The 19,145-nt window shown below is 36.8% G+C and overlaps 2 protein-coding genes across 6 annotated transcripts in view; one reads left to right on the top strand and one right to left on the bottom strand.

The window, feature by feature from the left end:
* Window positions 1-10,867, top strand: part of Cyfip (Cytoplasmic FMR1-interacting protein Sra-1) — a 78,041-nt gene extending 67,174 nt beyond the window's left edge. For 3 of the 4 annotated variants that reach the window (XM_083144643.1, XM_083144649.1, XM_083144629.1), the window contains 2 exons: window positions 1,474-1,621; window positions 5,887-10,866. In XM_083144643.1, coding sequence (XP_083000769.1) covers window positions 1,474-1,621; window positions 5,887-6,108 — 370 coding nt within the window. In that variant the 3' untranslated portion in view covers window positions 6,109-10,866. Of the gene's footprint in view, window positions 1-1,473; window positions 1,622-5,886 lie in introns of all 4 variants that reach the window. The other variant, XM_083144637.1, reaches the window with a different exon arrangement.
* Window positions 10,868-14,761: 3,894 nt separating this feature from the next.
* Window positions 14,762-19,145, bottom strand: part of LOC146005378 (WD repeat-containing protein 55 homolog) — a 36,376-nt gene continuing 31,992 nt past the window's right edge. For both annotated transcript variants that reach the window (XM_083144604.1, XM_083144594.1), the window contains one exon: window positions 14,762-15,315. In XM_083144604.1, coding sequence (XP_083000730.1) covers window positions 15,033-15,315 — 283 coding nt within the window. In that variant the 3' untranslated portion in view covers window positions 14,762-15,032. The remainder of the gene's footprint in view (window positions 15,316-19,145) is intronic.

Genomic DNA, 19,145 nt, shown 5'->3' with positions numbered 1-19,145 from the left:
AATTATTGCATTGAGGGAGGGGGGTCACTTTTTTTCTTATCCTACGGTTTTTGTTCATTTTGAAGACCGTATTCAGAACTGGTTGTTTCATTTTAGACGACAAAGGAAAGGAGGAGGGATCCACCCTCGCCCGGAATCAGCACGTGTGCGCACACGAGCAAGAAAATCGTGGCCGAAACAATTAGCATTGAAACCCCTCCCCTTCCCCCTTGTTTGCTGATAGGAAGAGAGGTAGAAGTCACTCAGCCAACAGAACACTTTTTTGGCAAATTTTACGACCGGCGCAGTTGGGAAATGTATGAAGCGGGAAACGAGAGTTACAACATCGAGGTAAACTTTAAACTTTTGCGGAAACCTAGATGGCAATTCATTAGCGGGTTGACGATCTTTAGTTGGCCTATGTGGCTTTGATTATCTGTAACAGTTTCCCTTTTTTATGAAGTGCTACAGGGCACAAAGAACATGTTTTGAATTAAAGTGGTTACCGGAAATTGTCTGATACGAGGCCAAGAGTTGCTTGCTCACGGGAAAGTGCTGAATCTCGAGCTCCGAGCTAGACAGATGGGCGAGACTTCCAGGTGCCACGTGTCTTGTATTTTGGAACATTCCTGCGATGTTATCTTGCATTTCTCATCTGGCAGTGGCGAATATTTCCAAGATGGCGCATTCAGCGGGGAAAGAGCTTGGCCTACGATGCACATTGACAAAGAATGTCAATGACCAGCGGACATTTCGGGCTGCTTCCCTCGAGTTGTCAGCAGCTCTTAGGACAAGGAAACATGTCAAAGTCAAGTTAAAATAACGTCCAATCTCTCTCCACATTCGATCTTCTCTTGTCGACTTATGCAGGTGTCTACTTTGAATAAAGTGCAACCAGTTTTGTCGAAGGGTCTTGTAAACAACTTCGTATTAAAAATTATCTGCATTTCGATTTATCCGTACTGAAATACATTATAAATCCTATCTTATCGGCTGGGGAATGGGAAGAACTTCGGATTAAAGGGTACTTCGTATTAACCAATATCGTATTAACGGGGTTTTCCTGTACTATTTCCAGCATTCTAAATATAAATATTATAAAACTTGATTTGTATATTATAAATATCCTTAGATTTTGCTGGCATCAGAAAAAAATAAATGTGAAATCTTCTGAAGCATTACAAGAAAACAACACAAAATTCTTAGTTTCCTTGTCCAATATATAAAATTCAGATTTCTGTTTCGGTTTACAGTGGAACTTCAATTTTATGTTTACCAGGGAATCAAGTGAAAAAAAATGTGGGAAAGTGTAAAATCTGAGAAAATTTTAAAACATGTTGCTTTATTGGGATCATGAAGATGCATAATGCAGGAAAATGTAGAAACCTTGGAACGTAAAAATCAGTCTTAATACTTTTGGAAATCAGCTTCATCACATTCATAATTTAGGCATAACATTTTGATGCATATTTACATTTTTTCCCCTTTCATCAGGGAACTGTTTGGTGAGGGTCTTAACTGGGCCGGCTGCACAATGGTTGTCTTGCTTGGTCAGCAGCGGAGATTTGAAGCTCTCGATTTCTGCTACCATATTTTACGGGTTCAACGAGTGGATGGCAAAGATGAGAATATCAAAGGAATTGTGAGTATACTTTTTGAAAACATTTATGTGTATGTATGAATTTTTTCAGGGCTTAGAAGAAGAACTGAACCAATGTCAATACTCATATTGACTCCCATTGAACCCAATACTCGTACTCATTCCAACCAATGTGCTTACAGTTTTCCACTGATGCCAATATGAAACAATTTTATTGCAACTGTAGCATGTTATTCAACCAATTTTGCCTAAAAATATTCATAACTTCGTGCCAATGACGAGTGGTCTCATCAGGAGGATGAATGATGAGTTATTTACATCACCCCAGCAATTAATTGCATAAACAACTGGTTCAGATCCCCTCATTCTTTAGAATGACACGTGGTGGAGGTGCGAAGATCAAAGGGACAGTTTATTCCTTCCTTTGCACAGTGCACCAACACTTTTGCAACAGCAGCAGATTTTATTGCAGAATAACAATCTGGCTACTGCTGAGTCTGCACAATCGTGACCTACTTCTGGGATCGAAGCAAGATTTAATGCCTTGCAAAAGGAGGTCGAGCAATTGAAATCAGTTAACAATCTTCTGACCTGCCTTGCTGACCACCTCGTCTCTCTCAACTCAATCCCAAAAGTCAGTCCTCTCTCAGCTTGTCTCACCTCTATATTCCTAGGCCATCGAGTTCTTCCTCTATGCCGAATCGTGTTATTTAATTGCTCCCATGCAAACCGCTGACTCTATAACCAGAAGTATTACCTGTTTCCTAAATGCTCAGGAGGTTTGCATGGCACAACACAATGCATTGTAAACATGCCTCAGAGGTTGAGACAACTGAGAAAAACAAGTGAATGCCCTGGTCATCGTGAAGCGTTCAGAGAGACTTTAATAAAAATAAATATACAATCTTAGGGATTGATACGACTTTACATACGAGGTAATCATAATGGTAAAATAGCCCACTTGTGATGGTGACAATCCTCTCAGGATGGGAGGCTTTCATGGGCCTGCTTTTCACATTTGCACTGCTATACACACACACACACACACACATGCATGCGCACAAGAAAATTTTGAGGATCTGATTGGATTGTTGTAGAGAGAGATTAAATCAGTTTTGTTTATTGCAGAATTACTAGAATTTTCTCTCCCAAAAATGAAAGTTAACAAAAGAAGAATAAAAATTTTGAAATTTTACACAAAAGTATTCAGGTGGTTGCAATGGTCACCACAATGAACCAGAGTGAATAAAAAAGATTGCATATCACAGTTATGTTCCTACAATCATGCAAAGTGGAATTGAAAATAGTTCAGTACTTAAGAAAGAAAACTATTAAAATTAATAATGCACCTATGAAAAAAAAGTATTGAATCTAATTTTCTGGGAAATTTGGTTCTTGCACTGGCCCTATGGATGCTATTCGCTTGATATTTGCAGATAATCACAAGAGAGCTGCCTTCAATGTCATGTGAAGCCATCCCAGTATTTTGTACAGCATTACTGGCATCACATTCTGGATTGCAGCAAGTGGGACGTCATAGATCAGGAAGATTACGATACCATGTTCGGTGCACTTGAGAATTTACAAAACTCCACAGAAAATAATCAAGCAGAGTAATGCCCATAGTAGTCTCAAGTGTACCAAACACGAGATTGTAATCTTCCTGTTCTACTACAATGGGTCTGGAGCTATACTTCTAGGTTTTGAAGTTGGTTTGGTTATCTACTTATCTTCAATAGCCAGAAGGGTACAAATGAACCTAGAAATATATCTCCCAAGCTACTCTACGCAGCCACACATCTCCCATGTGTGATGTGTGGTGTTCCCAGTTAGCAGCGAGTGTTCGGAAGAAGACTCGTTGGTATCTATAGGAACTTTCAGCCTAAATTTAAACGGTACTAGTGGAGCACTCTCAGTATTTCACACTCAGGGATGAAAATTAGATGCAACTCGTTGGAATGACAAATTTATTGGCCATTAAGACTTAGGACAAATATCTTGAATTATCACAGGCAAAAACAAACATTTATGTATATGTTTACACACTCAGCACTTAGATAACATTCTACTTACAATATCTGGAACTCATCTTTGGCATAAACACAAGCACGTTTTACCAGACTTGGGGCCCTTTGTTACACACACACTTTTGAACTATAATGGCTCAATTTCTTGGGGGAAAACCTAATTTGCTGGCACAGAAACACACAATCCCATGCTTCATGTAGCCTCTCCAAGCTATTGGGGGTACTGGTGATGATGGATGGTTGTTCCACTCTGAGATTGAGATGGATTCCTCTTTCTCTGCATCTGATTGTTCAGCTTATACAGCAACGTGGCCGAACACGAAATGTTTGTGGCAAGGAAAATCAGCATTTTCCATTTTTACCACTTTTTAGCATGCCCGAGTCCCGACTTTTCTGGCTGTTATCTGCCATGTGAGCCCATACTAGGCTTTTGAGGGACTCTGAATCACTATATCGGTAGTTCCCAGTGATTTCAAGGCCATTGTGCTCACTCACTATGCTTCTACATAACACACTACTTGGACACGATCTTTACTCAATGAAAGCTGGTACAAAATAGAATCTAAGTTGGCTTCCTACATTGATAATAAAGGAAGTTTTCCATCCTGGCCATGACGTCATGCCTGGGAAGGCTCCCATTGGCTGACTCAAGTCCTGGGTAGCTTGGTTCAAGCAGTTCCAAGTCTGACCACCAGGTGTCAGACTAGGATGGGATTTTTCAACTGTTTGATTGTTTTACTCCAAAAAACATCGATTTTTGGGGTTTCTTGAGCACAGTTATTATAACGGGTAAATGAATGGTATTTTCAATGAAAGGGGGTTATTCTGAACCTACACAAATGTTCGCTTGAAAATACGGGAGTAAATAAAAATTTTATATGATAAGGCTTGGGCATGTTGATAACTTATTTTGTTCTGGATTGTGGCTTTAACATGATTTTAAGCTGTTCATTAGGTTTTTTTTAGGCATTACTCTTAATTTCTGCTAATATTGATACTACACAAAATGGCTTCCCATGTCATTTTAGCATGGTATCATTGAGCCTTGCACTTGAATGGAATAGTGTGGTGTTTTGTTTGTATTTGTGAATGTATGGCCAATCCTTCATTGGTCATACTACGACGTCGCATCCAGAATGTGATGCCAGTAATGCTGTACAACACATGCACAAAGCTTCAATATAGGTTGAACATCTGTCATGTAACTAATGGTGTACATATCGAGGTAAATTACATATGTAAAAGAACTTTTTGAGTTATTCTGTAGGTAGAAGAAAACTGTACGGAAATATCTTAATAAACTTACAAGTTATTAATTTTTATTTTGTTATTCTCATATGTGAACTTATGAATAAACCAGGGCTTGGGTAGATTGAAATGATACACTTCTGTTGGATTACTTACATGTTAGCATTTATAAATATTCTGAAAAATTTTAATTGTTACAATCCTCAAGTATCGGTTCAGTCCTTAACATCTCGCCCATATTTAGAAGATTTCATTCTTGCTCTGACATATGTAAATGATGACTGTGTGGAAATAAATTAATAGTCCTAAACATAACTGAATTTTCCATTGGTTACTGTATATTTACACATTAGAAATGTCTCCTTGTCGGCAATGCATGCACAGAATTTAATGTAAACAATATTTTTTGAATCTAGAAAATTCTATCCTGAAATATTTCATAAACCTTCTGGTGACTCAAGAACAAAAAGAACAATGTGTAGAATAATTAATGAGAAGAGTTTTGTTTGTACTGAAACCAAATATACCTAAAGAAATTTTAAATGGACAATGAATTTGACACATTTGTTACAGGCACTAATTTTGTAAAGTGTAAAGAGATGAAAACTGAAAATACGCAAAGAGCCCTAAGAAAAAAACAAAAGTGAAAATTCAACTTAGATGTGCTTTGAAAAATAGGGTTTCAAGATTGCATACCAACTGACAGAATTCATTCATGCATGCCGGTATCCATGGTTTAACATGTAGGTGTAATAGATAATATACTGGACAGAGTAAAAGAGCTATCATGGATACAATTAGTGTATTGGTAATGCTATTGCCTTGTAGACAAGGGGGTTCTTGGTTTGATCCCGGGTGGAGGCACATTGCACAGCTAATTTAATCTATGCATCCAGTTCTGATGAGCTCATCTGACCATGAAATGGACTTGAAGCAGTAATGTCATATTGCATAAAAGTTCAGGGCAAAGAAATTATCAGACAGCTTGTATCAATGTGTTATTCAATTTGTGTTACTATATTTTACTTCCAGCGTTTGAAACGGATGGTGGATCGTATACGCAGGTTTCAGGTACTAAATTCACAGATATTTGCTGTTCTCAACAAATTCCTGAAATCAAGTTACAGTGATGCAGATGTGATGTCTGTAGAACATGTACGATGCTTCCCTGCACCACTGCACCCAACCCTTGTAAGCCAAGGTCACTATCATCACCCTGACCAGCTTCGGCAACAAATCCAACACATGAACTAACTAGCAGTATTCATCACAATAGGCAGGTTGAACAGGGACAATACTCTTGGTGTGCTATCCACGTGAGAATTGCTACGTTTTGGGTCTTTCACAGCAAAGGAGAATGAATTTCACAATCTCTTGATTTCATTTTTGTACCTGTAATTTTGTTGTTCCTCTTTGATGGATGCTTGTTGAAAAATTAAAGAAAAATGGCACAATACTTGCCATTAGTTGATGCTGTATTTTTACAGGCTGTGCATAATTGTATTTGCAATGTTGAAGTAAGAAAAACTAATAATGATTCGTACACAAATATACCCACCGTGTTGCAAGATCCATGTATTGAAGTATCACTGTCTATTTTTTGCATAAAGCTTTCATTTCATATGTCTTATTTTGTGTGTATTTTACATTTAATTTACACTGATTGCTGCAATATTCAGTAAATTTAGTTCAACAAGAAAGAAGATAAGGGTTTGCTAGACTCATGTCCAATTTATTAGTGAAGTTATTATTATTTTTTAAATGTCATAAAGTTTTTTAAAGCAGCAGAAACTTTTTGAGAGATATATGAAAGTGTATGAAATAATATGAAAGTGTTCTCTTTCAAAACTGTTATTACATGCACTGTAGGACAGTATGTGGTGCAGTGGGAAAAAGATTGTTTACCATAGTAATACAGTAAGTACTATTTCTGTAATGTTGTAGTTTGCAGTAATTTGTTTTTTTAACGTGTATATTGACATTGAAACGTAGAAAATAATAATTTAAAAGAAAACATTTTTATGCTGATGTGTAGAGAGGATTCAGTAAGGAAAGGCATAATTTTTTAAAGATTATAATCTGTACAGATAAAAATTGTGAACAAAAATATGCCTTATATTTTGTAATTATAGTTTAGAATTTATTCTATGATTAATCAGGGAATAATATGATCATGATAGAGATAAAATATGTTAATGTAGCATGGAGAAAAGATGTGTAATGTTGGGAAGATTTTATGTTGCAAAGTAAAGTGCATTTACAATACAGGTTTCATGAATAAGCATTCTTGCTTAGTAATATTGAAGCTGCATCGATTGTATACATAGTGCAAGTTAATTTTTTCAACACTGAGGTGTAATGGTGTATCTAATATGTATAATACCATCTAAGTTTCAGTATTTATTTTTAATATATATTTCTGACAATAATATATTGTAGTTGAGGAGTAACTGTAGTATACCTTCGTTTTCTAAGTGCATTGTAGCATTCTTGTGCACGAATATTTGCTTTATTATTTTTTCTTGTTGCAACATGTGAGAAATTCAGCCTTTTCCACTTTTTAATACTTGCCAAAATCATCAGCTTCTACCCAGTTAAGTGTTATTTGATGTGCACATTCCATATTTTTGTACGCTGTTATAACAGTGCTGATAGCTTTAATGCTGTATTACAATTAAAGATTCCATTGTTATGGCATAATAATGCATGACACATATAAGCTGGAGAGACGAGTGCGATGTCCGGTAATTGTCTGAAGTTACAATAAATATGTTGAAGTGTTCATAATAGTTTGAGAAATTTGTTTTTAGTGAGTTGAACAAAGGGGTAAATGTTGCATAAAACTACATATTCAAGGACCTAATAAATTGTTTTGTATTATTCCATGAGGAGTTAAGCATCGTAAGGGTCCTACTGACCAAGAATTCCTTGAATTCTGGGAATAAAATGTGGAGTCTGTGTGAACGTGAAAGTTAGCTTCTTTCTAAACAGCTCTTATCAGAACATGTATAAATATTAGTGTATATGTTTTCTCCTTAAAAATCAGATCTAAATTGCTCCAATTTCCTAGTCTTGAAGATGTCAGAAATGAAGCAAACAAAGAAGCGACATTGCATATAATAGATTTGAACTTCCATAATACCAGTACCCCGTGTGAATTTTGTAAGGATTTGGTTTCTTTATTATTAGTCAAGCTCTTTACCTAATTTTCAGCTCACACAATAAAATTGTTACATTGAAATTTGCAAAATCTATCCTTGAAGACTTGGAATCATACAAGAATTTTGTCTTGTTACTGGAGTAGCCACCTTGTCTTATGTATATTAATTATCCATGTGTACGTTATTCATATTTGTAATACCAAAACTTTATTCCATAAGTGTGTTGTTTTTCCTAGATTTTTCTCTTTCTTGTAGCCGTTTGGGTGTAAGAAATAGGAAGGATAGTGTAAATCAATTTGTAGTAGAAATAATGGGACTGGAAATTTATAGTTGATGCTGAACAGTGTCAGCTAAGATACGTTTAATTTTTAAATATTGTATTTTGATTCATAATGATGATTTGGAGCCTATGTTAAATGGTTGTTTGGCAGATATTGATATTTTGACCATTATTTTTGGTAACACAAACACATTGGCATATTTTGTTTTACTTCAAATTATGATCATGATTTTTTTAAATAACAAAACCATTTAACATTAAGGTTAATTATATTCACATAGTTACAACAGTATTGGAAGTACATATCAGATCCACATTTCAAATAATGATTATAAGTTAAACATTTCCAGTTGCAATGACAAATGAATATTTAACTCAGATTTTGCTAATAGAAAAAATTGCTGCATTGCATTACATGCCATGGAGTAGTGAGGACTAACATTTTTCTTTACAATGCTCTCACCAACAAAATATGTACAATTCCGGGAAGCCCACAGGATAAAACTAATCAAAGCATGTGCTAGTGATGCCTCATATGAGAGTGGTGGGTCACAAGTTGTCATTTCTTAAAACACGTGAAATGTCTTTAACATAAAGAATGCCCACTTGAAAGATTTTGCATTTAAACTAATCCAGAATATCCTAGGAAAATCACATCTTTCATTGTTCACTAGGGCTGAGTTAATTCCACTCTGTACAAACATCAAAAGAACTAGCTGTATGAAATATATATATCATAGCGGTAGATGAGCTTTTGTAGACCCTCACCAAAGAAATCTGCCGCCAGGTCAGACAGCCAATCCGTCATGGTCTGTTTGGCTTCATCGGCGCTGTTGAATTGTTTCCCAGCAAGAAAAGTCTTCAAGTGGAGAGGAATAGGTGATAATCGCTAGGGGCGAGATCTGGACTGTATGGAGGGTGGTCCATCTGCTCCCAGCCCAATGAGCAACTGTGTGGCAGTTGCAGTGTGTGGCTGTGTGTTGTGCAGCAACATGATACCGGAAGACAGCATTCCTTGTCGTTTATTCTGTATTGCTCGGCGAAGTTTCTTGAGAGTGTTGCAATACACAGCTGCAGTGGTCTGTGTCTGTACCATCAGATTTTCAATAAATTCTCTTTGCAATGACTCAGGAAATAGCATTCCCTTTGAAGGAAACAATTTTAGGGTAAAAAATAGGTTGAAAATTTCAAGTAAATTCCCCCCCTCCCCCAAAAAAATTGCTATCTCCAACTATATCTACTCAGCCAGAAAGATTTTTGTCATCAGACAAACCATGCAAGATCTTAGGGGAATATTAGACCGAAATGACATGTAACAAATGCCACTTGGGAACGAGCCAATCAACAGCAACGGTTCATGCAGCATGACAGGCCACAGGAGATTGCGTTCGATTGATGAAACCCTCAAGCAACACATGTTTGTTGGTTGTGTCAAAGTAGATTGTAATCGGTGGTTGTAACTGCACTTGTGGGATATAATTGTAATTGGGAGGATGTCCACTGTTAAAATAAAGTTTTATTCATGAACTTAGGTTTCTGGCATGCAGTTGTTTCATTAGGCTGATTGATGTGTGGTGCTATGGTTTTTCAAATAAATTTGACATCTTTTGGAGTATTTGCAACCGTGGAGTATTATTTGAAGCATGAAAAGTCTATCTACTAAACTAAAATAAATTATTTAATTAATATAATTGTAATTTTGGCATAAGAGCCATTCCAAAAAAAGGCCATGTACAATTTTAAGGCAACTTCATGATTGGGGGTCTGAGGTGGGTCAAAATCTGTTCAAATTCCGATAATGGCCCCTTTTTCCAGGGTAAAAAAAAATAATTATGGAGTTTACCTTGAAAGTGAAACTAACTAAATTAATAATGTGCTATAGAAATTATCTGCTATTGACTTTCAGATAAAATTTAAGCAGTTAATCTGATTGCATGCCACTGATAACAGTGTATACCAGTGGTTCCGAAAGTGTGTGCCGTGGCTGACTTGCAGGGGTGCCACGAAATATTCCAATATTCTCACTGAAATGACACTTGTTTCTTAGTCTACACGTGGTTTTAAATACGATTGTTCCAAACCTGTGCTTATTTGATACTTTTTACATATAAAATGTTTCTGAATTTGAAATATGTTTATTTTTTAACTTAAGGCAAACAACCTAACTGAGCATTGCAAGTGTTAGACATTCTGACTTGGGCACAGTGGAAAAATCTTGAAGCACTAGGGGCACCATGAAGCGAAAAAGTTTGGGAACCCCTGGTGTATACTGATCCATCACTATCAGCTTTGATATAATGTTACTTAGTATAGCACTAATTTCTATCTTATAATTAGAGCTAGGAATTTTAGGTGCTGCACCTTAAATTTTTTTGTGTGAAAATGGGTAAAAAAGTGACTCATCCCCAAAATAAGCATGAATTGAACTCTACTGATGGTGTTTCGGTTGCACCTTTTTGCACCTTTTTCACAATCTCAGAACCTTTTCCACCTTTTTCACAATCTCAGAACTTTTTGCACCTTTTCGCCCTTTTTGCATCTTTATCATTTTTTTAAAATACAACTCACGCGCTGTTTAACCCCACCCACATTCGAGGCACGGCTTCTTGGCACGCGATTCTTGTTTACCGCACAACAATGAACCGGCTTTCTTCAGTTCTTGGACGTTAATGTAGTAAGTGCGCAGACTTTAAACAGTGCCAACAATGACGCGTTACAATTGCTAGAAGTTGTGCTCTTCTTGTCCTATGCTGTATTGTTTACGATTTGTTGTAGGAAAGCTGTTTTGTTTTTGTTTCCTTCTCCCATCTCAGCTAGCAAGATAACTGCAATCTGTGATCGATGCATCGGATTTGCTTGTTTACCATGCCGAAACATAGAGTAAATGTTGTGAAACTGCAGGACATTGTTAAACAGTTTAGCGGTGGCGGCATTCAGAGTGATGGATCTGTTCTGAGGTGTGATGTGTGTGATATTTCTATTGCTGTAGATGACAAACACCAACACACTCGGGTTGTGCAGCATCTACAAAGTGGGAAGCACGTCAGGAATAAAGAACTACGAGATGGTAAAGGTGGGAAGTGACAGCAATTCATTGGTGAGGCGCTTGCATCTTCGAGTCCCAGAAATACAAATGAATTTTTCAGTGAGACAGAAAGGACATTTATAGCGTGTGGAATACCTCTTTCGAAACTTAACAATCCTGTCATGAAATCATATTTGCAAAAATGTACTGTATCCTAACTTAAACCATGTGATCCGCATTGTTCATTCTTTGCATCGAGTTTGTGAAGCTCTTAAAGATAAATATACATATGTGAACGAATTTGTTTCTAGCATTAAGAAAATACTGAAAAAGGCTCCTTCTAGAATACAGAAGTACGTAGAAATTACGAAACTTCCACTACCACCCTCTCCCATCCTCGCTAGATAGGGTACATGGTTAAAAGCTGCAGTGTTTATTTGCAATCATTTCCATACAATATCGAAATTTTTAGATGCTTTGCCTAGTGATTCCTCAGCTGTAGAAGAAGCCAAAAAACTTGCACTTAAACAGGAATTGCAAGATGAACTCTATATTGTACATGACTTCTCTTTCCTTACTACTGCAATCACAAAACTGGAGGAGCAGTGTCCTGAAAAGGAAGCGCAGTGGGCTGTTTTGATGGATGTGCAACGAGAGCTGCAAGGGGGCGGGAAAGAGAAGTTAGAACAAAGTTTAGCCAAAAACCCTGATGTTCAAGAAGTCGCAACCAACAAGGATGTGGATTACCAGTTGAAAACAAAATACGCACGACTTGTATCTGCTTAGTGACCGCAGATGTAGCCTCACTCAGAAGAACATAGAAATTTTGAATGTAATCTATTTTAACAGTTTTCTAGACTACTAATTCTAAGCAACTAAGAAGAAGCAATTTTTCCTTTATGTCGCTTTCTAATGTATCAGAGAATTTTCTTTGCTTAGTTATATTAAGCGATTTAAAACCTGAGAATACTCTGTGTGTTTATCCAGACAAGTTGAATCATATATGTATGCACTACTCAGAATAAATTTTACGTCTGAAAATTAGCACCTATTTTAGCACCTTTTTTGTACAAAAATTGGCACCTTTTTTGCACCTTTATTGGCAAATTTTTGCACCTAAAATTCCTAGCTCTGCTTATAATAAACATGCCTGCAGAAACTATTGTACAGAGTGGAAATAACATACACTTAAGTGGACACACAGAGATTTTTTTTTTACGTTGAAATTTGTTCTAATTAATGGCCATAGATGGTATTTATCAAAATATCATTGAGGGTAATTTAAAAACCTAGCTGAGCAATTCAGGATTATGCTTTGCACTTTGATTATGTTGCTAAACTTGCATACATGTATGACATCTTACAATATTCAATGTGTACAGTGATTATCATAATAATGATTTTAAAGAAAAACACCATAACCTGTTTTATACTGTAGATAGTTTCACAGTTTATTTATTAAAAGTTCAGTAGAAATTATAGAAATGTCTTTTTATAAATGCATTATATACTGAAACAAATGTTTGTAATTATAGATGTGTAATATTAAGAATTATATTACTTTTGTACTATGAATAAATGTCACATGTGGATATGAACTCTTTGTGTAGGTGTTCATTGACATAGATTTGTAAGGGGGGTGGGGAGCATCTGTCCAAAGGTTAAGTAGGATGGGCTGACAATTTTTGAATTGGATCCCAGCCACTGGAATCAAATCTTGGATTCCTTGTTCGTAAGATATCAGAATCCTGTTGAGGATAAAGGTGGTGTAGCATCACCTTCATAACATCTGGATACTGTAGACTGTCACTTCAGATTGTGAAAATCTCATGGCAATGTGTAAAAACTGCAATGTACTGTTGTTGGCTATTTAGTTCTATGAATAAAACGGTACCTACTCAGTTCTTCATTTTTCGAGCACATACTTCAAATTAAAAATGGCTGACAACCTACTCACATGGTATGTTTCATGGTTGTGAGCCTATGCTCACATTTTGATAGAGAGAGAGAGAGAGAGAGAGAGAGAGAGAGAGAGAGAGAGAGAGAGAGAGAGAGAGAGAGAGAGAGAGAGAGAGAGAGAGAGAGAGAGAGAGAGAGAGAGAGAGAGAGAGAGAGAGAGAGAGAGAGAGAGAGAGAGAGAGAGAGAGAGAGAGAGAGAGAGAGAGAGAGAGAGAGAGAGAGAGAGAGAGAGAGAGAGAGAGAGAGAGAGAGAGAGAGAGAGAGAGAGAGAGAGGAGAGAGAGAGAGAGAGAGAGAGAGAGAGAGAGAGGAGAGAGAGAGGAGAGAGAGAGGAGGGGAGAGAGAGCAAGCAGCACATCCTCAGAAGTTGAACAGGTCCTTGTGTGTTCACAGAACGATGTGCATATATCAGCAGGTCACAAAATGTTTTTATCTAGGATAAGTTGCTAGATTGGAAACTGCATGATGGAAGATTTTATTCATAAGAATATTGCGTATATGCTCATTTCTTCAGCACCTATTTTTTATTGAAAGAACCTATTTTATACAATTGTACTTAATTTTTTTACACAGGGTGGACCATATTGATGGGACACATTTCTAGGAATGGAACGAGCACATTTATTAAGCACTATGTTGAGGAAAACATTCTTGGACCCTCCAAGTCATACTATCCATACTAGGAGACATTCGAGGTCATCCAGGTGAAGGTTTCTTGTTTGCACTAGCTGTGTCATGGAAGTTTTTAAACACACACAGGATTATCTTTAGAGATGGTGCTTCACACATTTGAAATATTTTTGGAATCACCATTGTGCTGTAATGATGGAGCTTGCACTAGTGAGGAATGTTTCACAACATAAGCAATTTCAATCGGAGGCCACAGAACCATAATTCAGTGGAATAATAAAATGAAAAATGAATTAATATTAACTCCCAAGCTCATGCTTCCAAATACACTGCATTTGAAAAATCTTAGAATATTGTGAAATTACAAAATAAAATGTGTCCCATGAATATGGTCTGCCCTGTATTTTACATCATGTTTCTGCCATTTTTCGTGATCATGATGGAATGTTCAGACCAAGACTCCAACCTAGAACCTTCAGTAGCAATAATGCAAGTCAAAAACTAAAATTCAGCCACCTGATACACACTGTCTTTATCGTTCCTTTTAACTGTCTCCAGATTTACAAGTATAAATTAGCATTATCCTACCAGTTTAAACAATCAAAAGATAAATAAGTAGTCAGATTTATTTATCATAGTTGTTGATACCATACAGACATGATATCACTATTTAGAATAAAAATTGCAAGACATATTTTAACAAAATTCACAGTCCCTTCTATAATTACTAGTAATTGCAATTCTGCTGCTGTACATGTACTGGATTCTCCTGCAAAATTTCTTCACTGTCTTTTTCTATGTATCACTTTTTGTATGTGTGTGATTTAGGTATCTCATTTCTGTCTTGTCTCAGTATTAACTTAACACACTAGGGTTCTGGACTTTATGAGAAATATGAATTTGTCAAATTTTGTCTCTCACTGATGTACAACCGGAATGTTGTAATGATGAAAGGACAGACAGAATAGATTTACAAACCACACTCTTGTTTTGAAGTTTCTTGCTCCGATCCATAAGTACAGTTAACCAGATCGATTCACTCACATCTGAGGGAAAGTAGTATGAAAATGTTGAACTGAGAATGCTATAAAAATGTAGTTTTGAAAAATATACACAATGCTTCCTTATTCAGGAGGATCGGCACTTGAAGATAGGCCAGCAAAGAAGTCTGATGGGTTTCTTACATTTGAAGAAGGCAAATTGTTTCCACCTGATCTCTTTGGCAGTTTCTTTTTTGCATTGAGCCCCATTTCTTCAATGTATTTAATATTCCAGAACTTTATTGAATCATCATGAGAGCATGATGCAATTAAATGTCCATCATTTGAAATGTCCACTTTCTCCACTGATCCAAATTGATGCTGTCCAACAACACCCAGATGCTGTTCAGGAAAAAAATGGGTTGCACTGGAAAAGAAAAAATCAAATTACCTGAAACATCCATTAAATCAGCTGGATTAAAGTTAACTCGTTAAGGAAAATATTAGAATGTAGTGAATCTTCCACAGAAAAAAAAGTTGAAAAGCTCACACATTAACCTTTAAACAGCCAATGGGTCATATATGACCCATAGAAAGTATACGCAAAAACAGCCAATGGGTCATAGCTATATGACCCATGGTGCCGATTACAACATTCACGTGCTTTTAGGACCTTCATACTTGTATGTGAGGTTGTAAACGATGACAGATGTTGAGATAAAGGCCACGGCGAGAGAGGGGTTACTTTCGAAAACCGGCTCGGCTGTTTAACCTCTTAACTGGGTATGACGTAATACTCCGTTCTGGCTCTACTGATTTATAATGGGCATGACGGGATACTACGTTCTCATGTTCTTACTGCTGATATCTGTTGTGTATGACGAGATACTTCGTACAATTACTTTCTTCTTTGTTTCACCAGATGGCTCTGACTTCCAGACTGTTGTAACCGTTAGAGTTAGCGGGAAGCAACGAACACAGCCCGACGTTCAGTTCTATCGCGTATGCAATAATGGCTCAGGCAAATCGGAAGCGACGGCGTGTTTTTCCTGCTGAGGAAATCCGAGATATGTTGTAGTTGTAAATCTCGCATATTGTAAAAAGTACAAGAAGGACCAATAAAAGAATAAACAATACCTAAATGGTATGCCATGGAGCACAGAAATATTAACTCAAATATTGTTTTACGAAATTCATCAATTTATCAACAAAAATTCCCAGGGCAGATTGGGCTTTTGACGAGGAAATTACCCAGTTAAGAGGTTAAAGGTTAAGGGAAAAGGTATAATTAGATCTGATAGTAAAAAGTAGCCACGGGACAGATTGATCAGTAATCTATCAGTATCAGCCAATATAGTATCTGTGTATTGGTTTATGGGTAATATTACCGATAGTTATACTAATTTAATATATCTATAATTAGCCTGTAATTTAGTGATAAATCTGCCATTTTGTTACTATTTTTATGGATATCAACACACAACTCATATACACTAGTTTTGCAAATGCAGTTTGTTTTTCAAAGGTATAACCAAGTATCCAAAGCAGCAAAAATGGAGGATACAATTCATTGGTATTGTTAAGGTGAGACCCACCATTGAGGAAATTGGGGAGCTACAACTGAGTGGCGTAACCCGGTCATGGAAATATACAACAAAGACTGAGGGTTTGTTGTGCTGACCACACATCAGCCCCCAATGGCAGGTGGGAGTGAGGCTGGACGGCAGTCTATAGGTTGGCTCTGGCACTCATGGGCTGTTGCACCACAGGTTGTTATTATTATTACGGTGAGGAGGAGAGAGAATAAAGAGCAAGGATGTCTGGAACACATGCTGTCATGGTTGCAATTGAAACTACAGTAAATGTCATCCACTTCCAATGTCCAAAATCACACATCCTCGAAGCCACCAGGTATTTCTTTATGTGAGTGTCATTATAAAATGTAGTACAAAATTACTCCTTTTGTCTTTGTTTTTCCAAGACTACATAACATCAACAAAAAGCATTTTCAGAAGACAGATATCAGAATAGCTCAGTGTACTGAATAAACGAAGTAGTAATATGATTTTTTGTATTGCTTAGTACCTAATGTTGTTACAAGCATTTAAATATATTTTTTGAGGTAGTTTCAGCACATACCATCCCTTCATCAAACATTTATTTTTAGTTTTATCATTGTTATAGTTATAACAGTGGGATAAATAAATTTAACAAAAACAAACAATAAATCTTGTCAATAAAGTTACATGGTTGTTAAAGCCAGAAAACAGAGGCAATGGAACCCAGTAAAAAGCCACTTCGTAGGTCCTAGCCCTCAAGAGGGCTGTTGCACTGTAGAGTTTAGTGCACAGCTGAAAAGCACACATTTCAAAACCTATCCTGAGAAGATAGGCAGCGTCAGAGGTTGTCATCCACTAAAGGATAAGGAATGTAAATGGGAGAGTCTACTACATAGCAGTGTATCTCTTTTCTTCTAAATACCCCACGTAATATGAACATAAGAAAAGTAGGACAATATTGTTTATAAGATTGTATCAGAATTTATTTTACTGCACATTTTTGCTACACTTGCTACTTTCCAAGAACATGACACAGGGTGTTGCTGTACGAATCAGTTGCTTTCACTGCGTGTAGAAGACATCAAGTTCAACTTTTCTTGGTAATGTATTTCTCATTCCCATTCCAAAGCTAAGAGTAGTTGAAAAAATGGCATTTTCTATCCCATATGTATGCAATCCTATGGAATAGCTGGGTGGTTGCCACTGTAATTTATTTTTGCAGTTGGTTAAGATTGCAAAAATGACAGTATGATACGGCACAATGGACTGGTTAAGTGCGATGTCACCAGAGCCAGTGTCCCGTATGTATGTTTCCAAACAAATTTTCAAGCGTGAAGCCTCTAAGCTTCAGCATTGGGAAACTGATTGTGAAGGGGTGTTTTTATTATGATGTCACGAGTCAGGTAACAAAAGGATGATGTATATCATACATCAATGTAAAGGCTAGGCTCTAGAGCAAACACCTGGATATTTTTACTCATTCCTAACAAATAAGGGGTTAGTGAAGATTGACTGAATCGACAATTTTGTGTGTGTCAGCACTTTGGTTATTCACACCCATCACATTACTAATATCAACATGTCTCTGAGGACTAAAAGCTGAGTCTGTAAAGGGCACGTAAGGATTGTTTTTTTATATTATGGGCACATCAGCACACAGGCTATTTTTCCCATCACACAATACAGGGATAAGACCCTTAACTAAAACAAAATTGAAAACAAGGCCTGAAGAAAAAAATAAAATGTCTGTCAATTACATAGTACATCCATTCATTCCGAGGATAAAACTTGTAGGGCCTTCCCAATGATGTGGTAATGCTGCCACCTTGTAATCAGGTTTTTGGGGTTCGATTCTGGAACATGGCATAGGGATTCTGATTTTATTTTAAGCTGTAGATCCATGGTGTCACATTACCACCTTTCAATTTAAGAAAATGAAATTGACTCCAAGATAAAATCCATCTTGGTAGCATGACCTATTTCATTTCTCCCTCACCTATTTCATGTTTTGGCCCAATGGAAATGTGCTAGAAATTCACTGACTTTTCACTGTCCACCATTGGATTTTGGAACAATTGCAATAACAGAAAATTCGAATTTGAAGACCATCACTCATTTCATCATTATTGTTGTTGTTATTATCCAGCAAAGCAACTTAATTACGTGAGAATGTTTAAAGTTACAATAAACCGAACACATCATCATAAAAGGTCAAGTTTCCCGTGCATATAGTACCACGTCATGGAGGCACATTTTGGAGGTGATGTGATCAGCACCACATTCCTTCCACCTTTACCCCCAGGTACCCATTGATTTGAGGCTGGGTGAGCCCCAGAGATGCTTTAAGCAGGGACATCGACCCTGGAAATTGATCCTGAGTCTCTCATGTGGCAGTCACATGCCCTACCGATATTCATCAGACTGACCACATCATCATGTTTCTGTTAAATTCTAGCCCATTTTTACATAACACATTTCAATTTAAGAAAAAGAAGCCTCCCAAGATAACAGCCATCTTGATAGCATGGCATAGATGATTTTCCTCTCCCCCACTCACATTATGTTTCAGGGCATTGGATTGATATGCGTCAGTCCGTTAGTCATTTATAGGGGTGCACACTGTGTATGCAGTGGAGCCTCAATTTTATGTTTTTCAGGGGACCAAAGTGAAAAAATTTACATGATGGAAAATGTAAAA

The sequence above is a fragment of the Lepisma saccharinum genome, chromosome 1, assembly GCF_977018435.1.
Source record: "Lepisma saccharinum chromosome 1, izLepSacc3.1, whole genome shotgun sequence".
Lineage (NCBI taxonomy): Eukaryota > Metazoa > Arthropoda > Insecta > Zygentoma > Lepismatidae > Lepisma > Lepisma saccharinum.
This window is presented reverse-complemented; position numbering and strand designations above follow the sequence as displayed.